The 19,161-nt window shown below is 41.3% G+C and overlaps 1 protein-coding gene across 3 annotated transcripts; it reads left to right on the forward strand.

Annotated features, from left to right (window-relative positions):
* Nucleotides 1-1,522: 1,522 nt before the first annotated feature.
* On the forward strand, nucleotides 1,523-19,110 carry lin9 (lin-9 DREAM MuvB core complex component). Of its 3 annotated transcripts, none has more exons than XM_024405244.2 (15): nucleotides 1,523-1,649; nucleotides 4,787-4,819; nucleotides 6,827-6,912; nucleotides 7,255-7,359; nucleotides 7,606-7,736; nucleotides 7,826-7,951; nucleotides 8,242-8,399; nucleotides 8,544-8,677; nucleotides 8,951-9,076; nucleotides 16,776-16,877; nucleotides 16,964-17,044; nucleotides 17,165-17,290; nucleotides 17,594-17,776; nucleotides 17,858-17,955; nucleotides 18,114-19,110. In XM_024405244.2, exons 1-15 carry the CDS (start codon nucleotides 1,622-1,624, stop codon nucleotides 18,217-18,219), a joined length of 1,623 nt encoding a protein of 540 aa, XP_024261012.1. In that variant the 5' UTR covers nucleotides 1,523-1,621; the 3' UTR covers nucleotides 18,220-19,110. The 3 variants fall into 3 exon arrangements, with proteins under 3 accessions (XP_024261012.1, XP_024261013.1, XP_024261014.1); XM_024405245.2 differs by having other exon boundaries at nucleotides 7,609-7,736; XM_024405246.2 differs by lacking the exon at nucleotides 4,787-4,819 and having other exon boundaries at nucleotides 1,589-1,649.
* The last annotated feature ends 51 nt before the right edge of the window (nucleotides 19,111-19,161 follow it).

The following is a 19,161-nucleotide window of genomic DNA, read 5'->3' on the forward strand; positions in this document are numbered from 1 at the left end:
TTCTATATTGGTCCGCTAATACCAGTGGTGGAAAAAGTACCCAGTTGTCATACTTGAGTAAAAGTATAGATACACTTTTACTTGAGTCATTTTCTATTAAGGTAAGTCAACCAGTAAAATACTACTTGAGTAAAAGTCAAAGAATTTGTTTCTAAATATACTTAAGTATCAAAAGTAAAAGTTATTTCAAATTACTTCAATTAAGCAAAGCAGATGGCACCATTTTCTTGTTTTTAAAATGTACAGATAGCTAGGGGCACACTCCAACACTCAGACATGTCTGTCAGTTCAGAGGCAGTAGGGCTGACAAGGGATTTTATTTTGATGTGTGAAATGGACCATTTTCCTGTCCTGCTAAGCATTCAAAATGTAACTTTTGGGTGTCGGAAAATGTAGGGAGTGAAAAGTGTGTTCTTTTTTTTAGGAATAAAGTAAAGTAAATGTTGCCCAAAATATAAATAGTAATGTACAGATACCCCAAAAAACTGCTTAAGTAGTACTTTAAAGTATGTTTTACTTAAGTACTTTACACCACTGGCCAATACTAGTAAAGGCACAGTGCACTACTTTTGTGAAAAATATATATTTTTTTACATTTGTATTTTTTTATTCTGATTTTTCAGGGTGCTGCAGCACCCTAAGCATCCCTACTTCCCGCAGCTATGGTTGATGAGCTTCTGCATGGTCCAGTAACTCATGAAGCCCTCTCAGCAATGTATCGTTGTCTTGTCAAGGTATATCTATGGAGTTTTTTTCTTCCTTCGGACAGCATGTTTAAGGTTAGCTTTGGAGAACTCCAAGGGGGCTTACAGCCAGGTCCCCTCTTGGGTTCTCAGCTGAAGGTATGGACCACAGCTGGCTCCATGTGAACTACAATCTTGACGCTCTGTTTAACATTTAGAAACGTTATTAATCATCACTTGCGATACAGTTTTGGAAACCTTTGGAATGTTACTTTTATAGAAGTGGGAACAAATATTTCAAATACAAAGACAAACTTAGTGTACTTGTACACAGTTTAGCAAAGTTGCACCAGGATTTGTTTTGAAACAGCTACGATACATCCTCATCTTGCCCTTGCATTTCCATTCTACCATTCCATTCAATATTTCCTGGTGCAACTTTGATAAACTGCATACAGTAAGTGTATATTTTGTATTAAAATATATATATATATTGCTCATGTGAGATGGATTTGCATTTAAACAGAGCATTTGGCCAGGGCCAGGCACTTGCCTCATGCAGCATAATAGCTATGTGGAATGAGTGTTAGTCATGTGCTGCCACGCAGTTGTGGGTGAACAGGGAGTACAGGAGGGGACTAAGCACGCACCCCTGAGGGCACCAGTGTTGAGGGTCAGCATGATTGGATGTGTTGTTTCCTACCCTCACCCTCTACCATTTCCATGCCATATTGGCTTAGATAACTAAATGCATGTATTTGATTGCTACCCAATTTAAGCACCCCTTTACATAAACAGTTTACATGATAATAATAATGTTACTGTTTATCTAGGTGTGAACATAAATTCAGTCCATAAAAAATTGCCCTGCAGACACACTGTCCCAGAATGCATCTTGACAATATGGTCTTTGAAAAAAGCAGCGCGGCTAATTCAAGATGGCGGAGATGGACCAGCTAGACGAGAGTAAGTAATAACACGAATTTAACAAGACTTTTAAACTACCAATATAATTATGTGAGGAAATGTTTACTTTAGAACCTTGTATGTCTAACTGTTATTAACTGAATACTTGTCGCACTTTTTTCCTGAAGCGTTTGTAAACTAGTTTTCTAGACGCAAAAGCTAGTGAGCTAACGCTTGTTAGCAAGTTAGCTTGGGAAGCTAGCTGCTTACCGAGCTAACAAGCGTTAGCTCACATTAGTACGCTAGCTAGCTGCTCTAAAAATAATTAGGCGATTGTCATTATGGCTAACTAAAGGTTTGCAGGCTTGTTTGTTGCCCGTTAGCTAACAACCCAGAAATCTAACGTTAGTTAGCTGAGCTTTGTTTGCTTACTTGATTTGAGTATTTGTATCTAACTTACTTAGCTACATTTAGCTAACTGTTAACGAGTTACATACATTAAACACTGTTCCCTAAAATAAATCATTCGTATAAGTGTCTTGCTGTTTAAATATCTAAAAACAAATCCCCTATTCAGCAGTTTTATCTGTCAAGACACTGACAGAACAGCCCTCTAAGGGGTGATGTGAGGGGTCATACTGCTGGCTAGTTGTCATATGTCTAGTAACTGTTCTAGCCACAAACTGCCAATTTCCTCGGTATTTAACAAACATCGATAGTTTATATTTTATCTCTACAGTCAGACCACCTGCTATTCTTTCTATTTGTACCTAGCTAACTACCTTTGTCAATAATTGACCTTGGGTTATTGGGTTAATAAAGATACATTCTCTCTAAAAAGCATTATTTTGTCACAACACTTAGTATTTGCATATACAGATGCCCCTGGGCTATATGGGGACTGCTGACTGGAGCTCATCTCCTCCTCACTATGACACCACATTTTGGATTCTCATAAATATGACATTTTATTGACCTATGGGTTTTCTTTATATAGTGCCTGTAGAAAGCCTACCCCTCCCCTCCCTTTCAAAATAAAATGTATACCTTTTGTTGATTTATAGCCGGAATAAATACATTTCCACCCCCATTGATCTACACATCCTACCACGCAACTTCCAAGTGAGAAATATCCTGTAATGTTTTAGAAAATCAAAGGGGTTGGATAGGTGTCCACCCCCTTTTAATATAAATCTTAAATTAGCTCAGGTGTAACCAATCACCTTAAAAATCACACACCAGGTTATTTAGCCTCCACCTGTGTAGTTATTCATGTGATTTCATGATGATTTCAGGATAAATTCAGCAGTTCCTGTATGTTCCCTCTGCTGGGTTGGACATTGCAGAGCAAACACTTAACCATGAGAACCAATAAGCTTTGAAAAGAACTCCAGGACAGAGTTGTTGAAAGGCACAGATCAGGGGATAGGTATAAAAATATTTTTAAAAGTCCTAAAATATCCCTTGGAGCATGGTCAATATGATTTTATTAAGTGGAAGGTGTATGGCATCGCCAAGACCCGACCTAGATCAGGCTTTCCTTCTAAACTGGATGACTGAGCAAGTAGGAGACTGATCAGAGAGGCTGACAAGAGTCCAAAGGCAACTTTGAAAGAGCTACAGGCTTTTATGGCCAAGACTGGTCAAAGTCTGTAAAAAAAGGGGGGGTGGGGAAGGGGATACCCTCGTCAGTTGCATAATGCATTCAACCGAAATGTGTCGAACACAATTTAAACTCCTCTGAATCAGAGAGGTGCGGGGTGGCAAGAAGGAAGCCATTACTCAAGAAAACCCACCTTGAATCCTGTTTTGAAGTATATATAAAAAATATTTTAAAAAGCCATGTGTCAAAGTGTTGTGGTCTGATGAAACTACAATTGAAATGCAAAGTGTTACGTTTATCAGTATGAAAGGGAAAATTAATCGAGCAATGTACAGAAAAGTCCTTGAGGGAAAACCTGCTGCCCTCTGCAAGAAAGTTGAAACTGGGATGGAAGTTCACCTTTTCAGCATGACATCACAATGACCTGATTCACACAGCCAAAGCTATAGTGGAATAAAAAGGTAAATGTCCCAGTCAGAGTCCGGACCTAAATCCAATCGAAAATGTGTGGCATGACTTCGATTGCTGTCCTAATGAACTTGACAGAGCTTGAACCGTTTTGTAAAGAATAGTCAAATATCGCCAAATCTAGGCACTGACAGAAAAAAATGTCAAGTTCAAGGGGTTTAGACTTTCCATAGGCACTGTACATTCGGTTTATTGGGAACACCCATCTAGTGCTGGGTCGGACCCCTCGTTGCCTCCAGATCAGCTAGAATTCTTCTGGGAATGGATTCTACAAAGTATGACGTTCAAATGTTTCTCAGTTGGTATCAAGGGACCTAACGTGTGGCAGACATTTTTCCCACATGATTACACCATCGCTACCAGCCTGTACTGTCGACACCATTTAGGATGGGGCCGTGGACTCATGCTGCTTACGCCAAATCCTGCCATCATCATGCCACAATGGGATTTGTTGGACCAGGCAATGTTTTTCCACTCAATTGTGTTGCTCATGTGCCCACTTGAGCTGCTTCTACTTTTTAGCTGATAGGAATGGAACCCGGTGTGGGTTTCAGCTGCAATAGCCATCCGAGACAAGGAACGGTGAGTTGTGCGTTCTGAGATGCCATACTGCGCCGTTATATGCCTGTTTGTCGCCCGCCTGTTAGCTTGCAAGATTCTTGCCCTTCTTCGACCTTGCTCATCAACATGCTGTTTTCGTCCACAAGACTGCCGCTGACTGGAGGTTTTTTGATTGTCGCACCATTCTCTGTAAACCCTAGACACTGTCGTGCGTGAAAAGCCCAGAGGCCAGCCATTTCTGATGTACTGGAACCTGCAACTGACCACTACACGCTCAGTCTAAGTCACTCGTTTAGCCCATTTGTAACGTTCAACCAAACAGTAACTGGATGCCTGTCTGCCTGCTGTATATAGCAAGCCATGGCCACCTGACTCACTGTCTGTAGGAGTGAACCATTTTTGTGAATGGCCACTGAGTATGTAAATCCAAAATCATGAGTAAAGTCACTCAATCCTCAAACACCATCAAATGAGAGAAAGGATGAATAAGAATGCAGGATTTTGTTTAAGTGGAAGACAAATTCCATGTCAGTCTTGGATCATTCCCCTCTTCTCTTGATTGCAGGCTCTTCAGCAGAGGCGCTAGTCAGTCTGAAAGGTACTGTAGCTTAACACATTGCATTTATTATCCCTGTCTGTGTATGTAACCTATGTATTGCATATACTGCGTGCCCACGTTGACTGTTTTTCCCAAAAGGTTGGAGATGTCAGTCCCTCGTTGGATTAGTCTTTCAAAGTCTCTAATTACAAGCTTAAAAATGCAACACACAGGTGATGTCAGACTTGGAACTAAGCCCATTTGAACTCTTAACTTGTCAATTGTTATAGTCTTAGACCATCAATGTGCTTTATTCACTGATGTCATTGTCTGATGTGGTAAGTATGTAGTTCTAAGTAGTTAACTCTCCTTTCCTGTAAGACTACTGATTGCAGAATACTTAATAGGAGAAATAAATAACGTGGAAACCAGTCCTTTCAGCTATGGCAGGGCTTGACATTAACTTTTTTTTGCCACTTGTCCTTTGGACAAATATGACTGATTTTGTTTTTTACTTGTCCGAAACCTCAAGTCACACCATGGGTCAAACAGGTGACAGAAAATTGTGTTGTATGATACAAGGAACCACTTCACAATAACATTCATTATTATTGACAATGGAAGGCTGCTGGTCACTGATCCCATATATAATACAGTATCTCCTGGTTATGTGTCCTTGAGCAAAGCGCGTAACCTCCTCCCCCCATAAGATACTGCACTGATAAGCTGTCAACCCTCCATCTGGAGAGCTACCAGGTGTGCAGGCTTTGGCTCCAACCCTACTCAAAACACACCAGTCAGCTTATCAAAGTCCTGTTGAGCAGCTGATTTAAAACATTTGGCGTAAAAGCCTGCACACCCAGTAGCTCTCCTGGAATCTCTTGGAGGATGGTTGGTCACCCTGCAACATTACTTTTTATGTATTTTATAAAATGAGTTACTTGTCAATAGGGTTGGGCACTATCCATACCTTCATACTGTGCCTGTTGCCACCCTGGGATATACGGTATTAATGGTAGTAACACCATAGGGGTGCTATTTTGAAAATATTTTTGAAAATGTAAATAAAGACCCAAAAATGTAACTTAACAGAAATTTTACAAAATGCTAACAAGTAACGTTACTAAGGAATCCCCATAGCGGATGCTTGGTAAATATTGAAGTCCAGAGAGGACTTAAGAATAAATGTGGGGCATTTTAAGCCACGAACAATACTTTTCCAGAATTACATGGTCGGTATTGAATAGAGGAGAATCATTGCCAATTTTGAGTGCTTGAGGGGCAGTTTTACAACTGGAGTAAGAAGCAATGGTTTCATCAACTGTCTGTCTGCCGTTTGCGGATATACACGAGTGCCGGAGGAAAGTTATTTTAGGATATCGGACATGACAATGACATTAATGCATGCTAATAGTTAACTAGTGAGAACCAACTATACAATATGTTTTGAATTGGCCATCTAGTTAGTCTATATGTCATTATTTTACCTGCTGCACAAATGTATCTCCCTCTCCTCTGGCAACTGCCTGCTGGCGCAACCAGGATTTTCATTGCTGACCAAAAATGTGCTATAACTGGGCAAATAACTCACTAATTAGCAATGAATATCAACAAATGTGCACACGTGGCTCGCTTTGATCTCAAAAATGCATTTCGCGACTGCATGATTGAAAGACCGCCCATGCCTGTCAATGTAGGCAGGCCTACAGTAATCATACTCCGATGCAATTTGCAGAGATTGGGAGGACAGTGTGCAACACATTGCATCCAGAGGATACGGATCCAATTCTGATTGAAGTAGCCACATTAGATTTTTTTTTCTAATTTTTGGATTTTTTACTTGTCCATTTGGACAACCTTATTGCATTCTTTTTGTCTGACAATTTAATCACTTTTCCTGGGCAAGGGGACTAGTGTAATTTTGAGCCCTGTATGGTCATGAAGTAAGGATACTAGGAAAGGAAGACATTTCAGAGTTTTGTGAAACAGACATTGAGAGAGCAGTGGTGAGTTGTAAGATGCAAGTTTAATCTATTTTTGATAACGCCACATTTTGTGCATCTCCAGAGGGCAGTCTGTCAAATACTTTGAACGAGAAGCAAACAAAAGCTCACAACACAAGAGGAAGACACACCTTGGTGTCCATGGAAACGGTGAGATGGCCAATCTAGCACTTCATCACATCTATCCTTTGAAACTCTAGGTCTCCTATTGTTTTATCTGGTGACTTAATCACTGTTAATTAAGTGGACACTGATAGTCTTATCAGCACTTCCCATTAGCAGTTTGTCCAAGTTACCCTCAATGTTCTGATTTGCACGATCAGTTCTACCTTGAAACTTCATTTTTGTTCTCAACAAATCAGTGCCCCTGTTTCATCATAGATGGGGTAGGCGTGTGCCATAAGCAATACTATCTGCACATTTGAAAAACATTTTTATTAAGCATTGACATTATTCTCACTGATATGCTGACCCTCCTGTCCCTGTGTCTAGCCCACACGGAGCTCCAAGAGGAGTAGACTGTTCAGAGAGGAGGAGGAGCAGCGCCTCCCATCCAGATCCCCTAGAAGGAGCCAGAGGGTCACCTCTGTACCCCAGGTATAGCTCCGGCTCACACAGCTGGGCAAAGAAAACCCTGTTGCTTCTGTAAAATAAATGCCTTGCTTTTGGCCAGCATCGTTGTCCTGTCCCCCTCTTTGCAAATACACTACCTTCTTTCAACTCAGAGGTGACAGCATTGCCTCCTATAGATCAACTACTATAGCTCAGGATAACCCAGATGTGCTTTTGTAAACTATTTGGTGACTTCATTATTGTTCATTTGTTTTGATTGTTTTCTTTCAGAAGTTTGCTAATGTGACGACCCCAGATAAGAAAGTGTCTCAGAGAATCGGGCTGAGGTTGAGAAACCTTCTCAAACTTCCTAAAGCACACAAATGGTGCATCTACGAGTGGTTCTATTCTAACATAGATGGGTAAGCTACACTACCACGACAGCTGTATAACTTAAACACACACCCAGTGTGTAATTCCTTTGACCTCTGACACCTTTTCGTCCACCCAGACCTTTATTTGAAGGTGACAATGACTTCTGCCTGTGCCTGAAAGAATCCTTCCCCAACCTGAAGACCAGGAAGTTGACCCGTGTGGAGTGGGGTACAATCAGGAGACTGATGGGGAAACCCAGACGGTATTGTTCATTATTACAGCACATTCTCTTTTTAAAGACTGACCTTCCAAATCTGGTTTGCATTTATTTATTTTTCTGTTTCCTTTTGAAGTAAGTAGATTGTCCCCATGAATATCCCTTTGTTTTTTTTGTTTTTTCGAATAGCCAATGATACATCTTATGGACACCATGGATTTTCAGGGAAATATCCTGGAATGTTAATTAAAGAAACCTTCCTTGGTTTTCTTTCACGCACACCAAGAATACCAACTGTTTGTGTATAATTGACTTAGTTAAATGTTCCCCTTTAGGTGTTCGTCTGCGTTCTTTGCTGAGGAGCGGACTGCGCTGAGGCAGAAGAGGCAGAAGATGCGTATGCTGCAGCAGAGGAAGTTTTTCGACGTGGCACACTGCAAAGACCTCCCCGACGAGATCCCCTTGCCGCTCGTCATAGGAACCAAAGTCACCGGTAAAACACTGTAGTGATGGCAACCAAAATGACTTGTTAAATACCAGCAGCCCCTACCTTAAAAGTAGCTATCAGCAAACCTGTAGTCATAGCACCCAAAGTCCCCTTTAAATCTCCAGATTAGATGGATTCTGTGTGTTCCAGCTCGTCTTAGGGGAGTCCATGACGGCCTGTTCACTGGGCAGATCGATGCCGTGGATACGGGCGCTGCCACTTACCGTGTGACCTTTGACCGGAATGGGCTGGGCACACACACCGTGCCTGATTACGAAGTGCTGGTACGCCTGGTCTTCATTACTCATTCAGCATTGACATGTTAGAATGAGAGATTCTGACCTCGGCAAACATCAAACACACAGAGAAACCGGAGTCTGTCCATTACCAGCAGTGCTGTTGTCAACTTAAAAAGCAAAACATTTAGAAAAATCCTTCAATCACACACGCTACATGGAAATCACAAGGGAACAAGAAAAAGATGATGCAATAAATTACTTCCTGCTGTATTACCAACGATATGGTTGATTTAAATCTGTTGTTTTTCCCCCCTCCAGAGTAATGAGCCCAACGAGACCATGCCCATCTCAACCTTCGCACAGAAACTGAGACCCTCCCGCTTCCAAAACTTCATGACCCCTCCCAGAGTGACCTACGCCTCCGCCACCACACCAGTCCTCATGGTAAGAAGGAAACGGTGCACATTGTACAGTACCAGTCAAAATTTGACACACCTACTCAATACAGGGTTTTTCTTCATTTTTACTATTTTCTACATTATAGAATAGTGAAGACATCAAAACGATCAAATAATACATATGGAATACTGTACTAACCAAAAGGTGTTTAACAAATCAAAACATTTTATTTGAGAGAATTCAAATTGCCACCCTTTGCCTTCATGACAGATTTTCACACTCTTGGCATTCTCTCAACTTGCTTCATGCAGGGATGCAAACTAGTTACCTTTCGGTGAAATTCGCCTCAAAATAGGTGACCTACGTGATTCGTGTAGATCCGATGAGAAAGGTTTGTGCAGAGGTGCTTTGGATCACTACTGGCTGTAAGTGAACGAGTGATGCGCCTTTGGAGCAATACTGGCTGTATCCAAGGTTCAGCCAATCGTTCACATAACAATAGAATGTAGCACGCTACTGAAGAGAGACACGACAACCAATGTGCTAGTTACGGCATCAGCGTATGCTGAAAGAGTGGAGAGTGGAATGGCAATTTACCAATTACAGCAGGGTGTCCCCTGAAAGATAAGAGGTAGGAGTGAAGCCTGACCACCAAGATGGGGGTGAAAAGGTGATGAACCGCACTTCATGTGCTGTAACCGAAAAACACCTGGCATTTGGAAAGTTTGAGCTGGGGGAGAAAGTGTGGCGGAACAAGTAGTGTTTAGAGGTGAAAGAAACACCTATTTAGGCGAGGTGCTGGCTAGCGGAGGGGAATGCTTACAAAAATAAAGGAGAGCCGCACACTCTAGGAGCTCAGGTGCAAAAATATTTATGCCCAGCGTTTCGACAGACAAGCTGTCATCATCGGGGTATAATGACAAACACTGCGGGATGACTCATTTATATAGTGTCAAGACACACAGGTGCCCGTAATCATGGCCGGGTGTGGTCTGATATCATTGGTTCATCCTCATATTAAAATAACATACAAAAAACATAAATGGATAGCGTACGATCATAGATACAATTTGGCTACATACGCCTACAAACATTTACAATAGCAAAATCACAAGAATGACTACAGATCAAAGTCTACAATGAGACCGAAAGGAGAAAGGGTCTTTAAATTAAAGATCCAAGCAGCCTCCCGTTTTAACAATAACTTGTCGAGGTCACCCCCTTCTACGGAGGGGGACATGTTCGGTGCCAATATAACGTAGAGACAAAATCGAGTGGTTTTCTTCCAAAAGGTTGGCCACAACTGGGTAAGTTGAGTTTTTGCAGCTAATGGTGCTACGATGCTCCGAGATACGTACTTTTAATTTGCGCTTTGTTTTATCCACACAATGTTTACCACAAGGACAAGTTATAAGATAAATAGCACCCTTAGTGGAGCACGTGATGACACCTTTGATTGGGATCTGTTTCCCTGTTTGGGGGGTGTTTGAAGGATCTACATTTATAAGTGTCATTACATTGAGCACAGCCATTACACTTGTAGTTTCCGTCCATTAGGGGCGCAAATAGACATTGTGCAGAGATATCTTGGGGTGGTAAATCAGAGTTTACCAATTGTGAGATTTCTGCCCCGTGAGAATACGACCAAGGGAAAGTATCGGTAATGTGTTTTCAGACCATCATCGGATCTTAGAGTGTGCCAATGTTTGTTCAGAGCACTTTGAATAGCGGGTAGTTTGTTTTTGCGAGACTGACCTTGAAAAAGGTCTCGTTTTGGGACAAGTATTGTTATGTATATTGCTACAGTAGCTCGATCGAAGTTGACGTTGGCTATTCAGAGAAATGTTGAGCAATATTAGCCAACTCAACTGGTCACATAATTGAGTTTATGGTGTGAAAATTAGCTGGCTAATAAGGTCAGGGCAGCTAACGTTAGCTTGTCTGATGTTGTAACCTAACCATTCGCTATAGTATTAACTGGTATACAACCCCTTGCCGATGTGCCGAACCCCCCCTCTTCATTGCTGCGACTTGCTTGCTAGTTGAGAATTCTGCTCTTCACTCCGTTGTCATTTCAGCTACCAAAATGGTAATGAAGTGTGCCTTGCAGTCCCAAGATGGAAAGGGGGGATTTCGGCATGCAAGAAAATAGCCTTGCCGAAGTCCCCCCCCCTTCTAATTTCCTTAATTTTCTAACCACAGTTCTGTGGCACACATCAGAGTCAAATACTTTCTATAGAACAAACTTCACGTCAGGATAGGCAACCAAAATTAATAACTAATGTGTGTGTTATATTAAACAGAGGAGGGAGTAAAATGTAGGCTGGGGGAGATTTTCGGCCCAACACCTTCATAACGTGTTAGTTGCATACTGGACCCTGGCAATCTGTATGAAACTTGGTCATGTCAGCGAACTATCTGTAAACTGTTTTTCCCTCTACAGTATGTGGTTAATTTTCAGAATTAGAGAATTAGTTGAAAATGAGGCGTTGCTTGTTAAACAAGTGGATTCACTGATGAAGTGGAGCTGGGACTGGCTTAAGCTGGATGCCACTATAGAGTTGAAAGGAACCCCAAACACTTTCCCTCTTTCTCACTTTTTCAATACAGTGGATTAAAAGGGGTATGCCAGGTGTACTCTGCCTGAAAGATGTCAATTATGCCAACAAAGGGTATCTTGCTCTTCTGGCACATTGTAGAATAATGTCCAAAGGCAGAAAGTGTATGACGTAATGTGCATTGTAGCCCAAATATGTTTTTGTTGTGTTGAACTTAGCAGTAACACGTGAGTGAGGGGGGATGATTAAATGTTTTACTCAGTGAACATTATTTTTGCACACATGTAGCCTTGTGCACTTGATCGACATCTACTATAGTTGCAACTATAATAGAGCAAAAATAGAATTCCATTCTATTCCCACCTTAACTTCTTATGGCTAGGTCTCAACAACATTCTGCTGAAAAGGCAGCGCGCAAAATTCTAAAATATATTTTTAGAAATATATAACTTTCACACATTAACAAGTCCAATACACCAAATGAAAGAAACTTCTTGTTAATCTACCCATCGTGTCCGATTTCAAAAAGGCTTTACAGCGAAAGCACAACATATGATTGTTAGGTCAGAGCCAAGTCACAAAAACACACACAGCCATTTTTCCAGCCAAAGATAGGAGTCACAAAAATAAATATAGATCAAATGAATCACTAACCTTTTGATGATCTTCATCAGAGGACACTCATAGGACATCATGTTACACAATACATGTATGTTTTGTTCTATAATGTGCATATTTATATCAAAAAATCTGTTTACGTTGGCGCATTACGTGCAGTAATGTTTTTCTTCCAAAACATCTGGTGATTTTGCAGATAGCCACATCAAATCCCAGAAATACTCATAATAAACATTGATAAAAGATACAATTGTTATTCACAGAATTAAAGATATACTTCTCCTTAATGCAACCGCTGTGTCAGATTTCAAGAACTTTACGGAAAAAGCATAATCTGAGCATGGCGCTCAGAGCCCAATCCAGCCAAAGAAATATCCGCCATGTTGGAGTCAACAAAGTCAGAAATGGCATTATAAATATTCACTTACCTTTGATCTTCATCAGATTGCACTCCCAGGAATCCCAGTTCGACAAATGTTTGATTTGTTACATAAAGTCCATAATTTATGTCTAAATAGCCACTTGTTCGCGCGTTCAGCCCAGTAATCCATCTTCATGAGACGCGAGCACTAGGTCCAGACAAAGTCGAAAAGTTCCGTTACAGTTCGTAGAAACATGTCAAATGACGTATGGATGTTTAGGATGTTTTTAACATAACTTCAATAATGTTCCAACCGGAGAATTCCATTGTCTGTAGAAAAGCAATGGAATGAGAGCTACCTCTCACATGAACGAGCATCACGAGCCTGTGGCACTCTGCCCGACCACTGACTCAAAGAGCCCTTATGAGCCCCTCCTTTACAGTAGATGCCTGAAACAAGTTTCTAAAGACAGTTGACATCTAGTGGAAGCCTTAGGAAGTGCAATTTGACCTCATAGACACTGTATTCGGTAGGCCAAGCTTTGAAAAACTACAAACCTCAGATTTTCCACTTCCTGGTTGGATTTTTCTCAGGTTTTCGCCTGCCATATGAGTTCTGTTATACTTAGACATCATTCAAACAGTTTTAGAAACGTCAGTGTTTTCTATCCAATACTTCTAATAATATGCATATATTAGCATCTGGAACTGAGTTGGAGGAAGTTTACTCTGGGCATGCTTTTCATCCAAAAGTGAAAATGCTGCCCCCTATCCTAAACAGATTAAGATGTGGGAAAAAACAAGTGCAATATTTAGGTGTGTGTGGTCACAAGCGTTCTATTATAAAGACTGTCATGGCTAACTGCAATATTAGTGTATAGTTTTTTTTCTCAAGACTTGAGTGTCATTTGCAGTCTACGCAACAAATAACATTGGATTGCTTTCTAAAAAAAAAATGTAGCTGTGAGTTAGGTTCACGTTAACCACTTTATTTTACACACAGAGACTGATCATGTAGATCCTATTCTTGGTTGTTTAATTAGTTAAAACCTGCGTTTCCCCTTAGCAGGGATTTTCTTTTTTTTGCAAGTTTCAGTACAACAAAAAAAGTTGCTTTTTTGGGCCCTCACCAGTTTGCATCCCTGTTCATGAGGTTGTCACCTGGAATGCTTTTCAATTAACAGGTGTGCCATATAAAAGTTAATTTGTGGAATTTCTTCCCTTAATGCGTTTGACCCAATCAGTTGTTGTGACAAGGTAGGGGTGGTATACATAAGATAGCCCTATTTGGTAAATACCAAATCCATATTATGGCAAGAACAGTTCAAATAAGCAAAGAGAAACGACAGTCCATCATTACCTTAAGACGTGAAGATCAGTCAATCCGGAAAATGTCAAAAACTTTTAAAAGTTTCTTCAAGTGCAGTCACAAAAACCAAGCGCTGTGATGAAAACTGACTTGCATGAGGACCGCCACAGGAAAGGAAGACCCTGAGTTACCTTTGCTGCAGAGGATACGTTCATTAGTTACTAGCCTCAGAAATTGCAGCCCAAATAAATGCTTGAGAGTTCAAGTAACAGAGAGATCTCAACATCAACTGTTCAGAGGAGACTGTGAATCAGGCCTTTGTGGTGGAATTGCTGCAGAGAAATCACCACTGAAGGACAGCAATAAGAAGATACTTGCTTGGTCCAAGAAACACGAGCAATTGACATTAGACAGGTAAAAAATTATCCTTGGGTCTGGAATCCACGTTTCTTCGTGAGATGTGGTGTGGGTGAACAGATCTCATGTGTATTTCCCACCGTAAAGCATAGAGGAGGAGATGTTATGGTGTGGGGTGCTTTGCTGGTGACACTGATTTAATTTAGAATTCAAGGCACACTTAACCACCATGGCTCCAAAGCATTCTGCAGCAATACGCCATCCCATCTGGTTTGCACTCAGTGGGACTATCATTTGTTTTTCAACAGGACAATGACCCAACACACCTCCAGGCAATGTAAGGGCTATTTGACCAAGAATGAGGGTGATGGAGTGCTGCATCATATGACATGGCCTCCACAATCACCTGGCCTCAACCAAAATGTGATGAGTTGGAATGCAGAGTGAAGGAAAAGCAGCCAACAAGTGCTCAGCATATGTGGGAATTCCTTCAAGACTGTTGGAAAAGCATTCCTCATGAGGCTGGTTGAGAGAATGCAATGCAGTCATCAAGGAAAAGGGTGGCTACTTTGAAGAATATAAAATATATTTTGATTTGGTCATGGGTGAACCTCAGCCACGCTCAAGGTCCTAAACTATATAAACGCCATCGATAAGAGACCTTACTGTGCAGCAGTATTCATCAACCTGCCTAAGGCTTTCGACTCTGTCAATCACAACATTCTTATTGGCAGACTCAAATGATTGTTTAAATGCCTTGTTTACTCAAATGATTGCCTTGCCTGGTTCACCAACTACTTTGCAGACAGAGTTCAGTGTGTCACATCGGAGGGCCTGTTGTCCGGACCTCTGGCAGTCTCTATGGGGGTGCCACAGGGTTCATTTCTCGGGCCGACTCTTCTCTGTATACATCAATGATGTCGCTCTTGCTGCTGGTGATTCTTTAATCCACCTCTACGCAGATGACACAATTCTGTATACCTCTGGCCCTTCTTTGGACACTGTGTTAACTAACCTCCAGACGAACTTCAATGCCATACAACTCTCCTTCCGTGGCCTCCAGCTGCTCTTAAATGCAAGTAAAACTAAATGCATGCTCTTCTTCAACCGATCGCTGCCCATCCGTCCAGCATCACTACTCTGGACAGTTCTGACTTAGATTATGTGGACAACTACAAATACCTAGGTGTCTGGTTAAGACTGAACTCTCCTTCCAGATTCACATTAAACATCTCCAATCCAAAATTAAATCTAGAATCCGCTTCCTATTTCGCAACAAAGCATCCTTCACTCATGCTGCCAAACACCCTGGTAAAACTGACGATCCTAGACTTTGGCGATGTCATTTACAAAATAGCCTCCAACACTCTACTCAGACTGCATCCAGTTTGTTATCGCAGTGCCATCCGTTTTGTCACCAAAGCCCCATATACTACCCACCACTGCGACCTGTATGCTCTCGTTGGCAGGCCCTCGCTTCATACTCGTCACCAAACCCACTGGCTCCAGTTTATCTACCAGTCTATGCTAGGGAAAGCCCTGCCTTATCTAACATCACTGGTCACCATAGCAGCACCCACCCGTAGCATGCGCTCCAGCAGGTGTATCCCACTGGTCACCCCCAAAGCCAATTCTTCCTTTGGCCGCCTTTCCTTCCAGTTCTCTGCTGCCAATGACTGGAACGAACTGCAAAAAAACACTGAGGCTGGAGACTCATATCTCCCTCACTAGCTTTAAGCACCAGCGGTCAGAGCAGCTCACAGATCACTGCACCTGTACATAGCTCATCTGTAAATAGCCCTTCCAACTACCTCATCCCAATACTATATTTATTTATCTTGCTCGTTTGCACCCCAGTATCTCTACTTGCACATTCATCTTCTGCACTTCTTACCATTTGTGTTTAATTGCTAAATTGTAATTACTTCGCCACCATGGCCTATTTATTGCCTTACCTCCCTTATCCTACCTCATTTGCACATGCTGTATATAGACCTTTTCCACTGTATTATTGATTGTATGTTTGTTTATTCCATATGTAACTCTGTATGTGTCCGAACTGCTTTGCTTTATCTTGGCCAGGTCGCAGTTGCAAATGAGAACTTGTTCTCAACTAGCCTACCTGGTTTAAATAAAGGTGAAATAAAAACATTTTTTAATACTTTTGATTTTGTTAAATACTTTTTTTTGGTTACTACATGATTCCACATGTGTTATTTCATAGTTCGATGTCTTCACTATTATTCTACAATGTAGAAAATAGTAAAAATAAAGAAAAACCCTTGGATGAGTAGGTGTGTCCAAACTTTTGACTGGTACTGTAGTTTCATCACTTCTAATCATTCATTTCTGAATGATGTCATCTGGGATACTGGTTAGGTATTATCTTTACAGTGTTATTTGTGATAATTTGAGATCACTGTGAATGTTACATGTACTTTTATTGCTATAACATGTTTATGACTGACCCTTTGTCTCTCAATTTAATTCAATATTGCTTTGCTTATTTGCCATTGGAATTTACACATATTCCTGTGACAGGACAATGATCCCCTCATCAGCCAGTCTCCATGGAAAAACAAACTCCCTGGAGCGGATGGGGACACGCTTGGAGGGTTCCCTGTCAAGTTCCTCGTCCAAGTGGTCAGTCTTCCTATCTTGACTCTGCTTCTAGGATAATATAGCATAATGTGAAGGTAAATGTCCCACTAAGAATCTCTCCCTCCTAGACGAGGCTCTCCAAGATCCTCATGATCAAGAAAGAACACGTCAAGCACTTGAAGGATATGAACGCAGAAGCTGAAAAACTGGTAGAGTCTCAGAAAAGACTAAATCCGTATTATGACAGAATATGTTCCTAACAGTTTATTCCATCGTAGAAATGGTAAATATATACAACTTAACATTAAATTGTGCTGTGTGTTTTGTAGAAGTCGTGCTCGATGCCTATAGGCCTAGAGTTCCAGAAGCGTTATGCCACCACAGTACTGGAGCTGGAGCAGCTCAATAAAGACCTGAACAAGGTGCTGCACGAGGTCCAGCAGTTCTGCTACGAGGTGACGACACACTGGCACATCTTTCGGTCTAATCTCAGTAAAGGGGCTATATTTGATTGTCTTGCAGCTAGACGTGTAACAGATCGCCTTACCTCCGAGTGTATTTAGCAAGAAGGCATGAGACGAGCAAAACATCACCAATAGTCATTTTTAGATTATCATCAATGAAGGGTGTCTAATGACGATATACTGATAAATTGCATATTTGTTTCCAAAGCTTAAATGAGCATCTTTATCTTTGGCTGGTCCCAGAACAGTTTATACAAGAATATGAATAGACACATGTCCCTCTGTCCTCTCCAGCTGGCCCCAGATCAGGGCATGGCTCCTGCGGACCGGCCCACAGAGCTGCGTCAGCGCTGTGAGGAGGAGGCCAAGGAGATGGTGCAACAGACCAACACCCTCCGTGACGACCAGCAGTGCGTCTCCAACGCCAGCCTCACTCACCTCATCTCAGGCCTCACTGCCTTACTGCTGCAGATCAAGGTTAGTGTATGGTGCACGCACACAGCATCACAGCACTACTCTATTTGTTTGCCTGAGCATGTATTTGTTTGTTTGTTTCAGTGTCTGGCTGAGGGAGGAGATCTGAACTCCTTTGAATTTAAATCACTCACTGACTCTCTGAATGACATAAAGAGCTCAATCGACCCCTCCAACCTCAGGTGAGTGCCTCTACAGTTCACATCCAATCTGCCCAATATTTCATCCTATTTAGCGCTATGCGAGGAGATGGATGACTGTGGTGAAAGACTTCAGAGGAAGGGATAGAAGATGGTGGGTGCATGTTCACCTCGTCTTAATGTTTGTCTTGCCTGTGCAGTTGCTTCCAGAACAACGTAGAGATTCACGTAGCCCATATCCAGAGTGGTCTGAGTCAGCTGGGAAACCTACACGCCTTTGCAGCCAACAACACCAACACAGTCTGAACACACACAAAGAGAGCGGCCTGGTCAGCATCAACTAAGTGGAACATGCACACTATCTCGAGTGACTGTGAAAGAAGAGGTCGGTTTGTGGCTCCCCTGACTTTCAAACAAAAAGCCCCAACTGAAATGATCTGGCTCAACATGTAGGCTGTTTCTGAGGTTGTGGGGAAATATCCTTACTTTTCTCACAGCTGTCTGTCATCCACGTTTGATTTTATTGTATATATGTCTTTGAAAATGACTTGTTTACTGTAATGAACACAGACAAAATGTCATGTCAAACCTACCCTGGTCTATAGACTAGACTTTGGTCACTGCAAGAATTCACAACACAATTTCTGTTGTAGATTTATTCTATGGTCTCATGTGCCAAACAGTACTTAAAGCAGTTTCTATTATAATCCATATTTATTTTTAAGAGTTGGTGATAAAACAAGATTTACCATTTGGAGCTTCCCTTTGTGAGTCAATGTTTTGTGTTCCTTTACTCCACTGGTAGTAAGCACAGGGTAGGCTAAAGAATGTTTTGTGAAATTGTTTATTGTAGATATTTGTACAATACCTTTGAGTACTCTGATTTATCGTTAACATTTCTGTAACCTACTCAGAGATGGCTTTTGTAATTGTGTGCACTGAAGAGATTTTTTTGTATTTTTGTAAAATGAGAACTCTGGTTTTTGATGCAGTTGACTCAAATTGATTGGCAGCCTCGAATAAGGCATTGTTGATGCATCAGACTGACATGTAACCCAAATTCAAACAATACTAAGGTGATAAATGTTTGTTTCCAGAATTTCTCCAGTTCACTTTTTGTTTTGTAAATCTGTATATGGGAATTTGTACATATTCCTTGCTCTCATTTTATATTAAACATATAGCCAAGAAAACTCATGATTTTGTGACAATTGATACGGATCAGTGGGAGGAAAAATGACACAGCGG

This window comes from Oncorhynchus tshawytscha, linkage group LG18, assembly GCF_018296145.1.
Source record: "Oncorhynchus tshawytscha isolate Ot180627B linkage group LG18, Otsh_v2.0, whole genome shotgun sequence".
Lineage (NCBI taxonomy): Eukaryota > Metazoa > Chordata > Actinopteri > Salmoniformes > Salmonidae > Oncorhynchus > Oncorhynchus tshawytscha.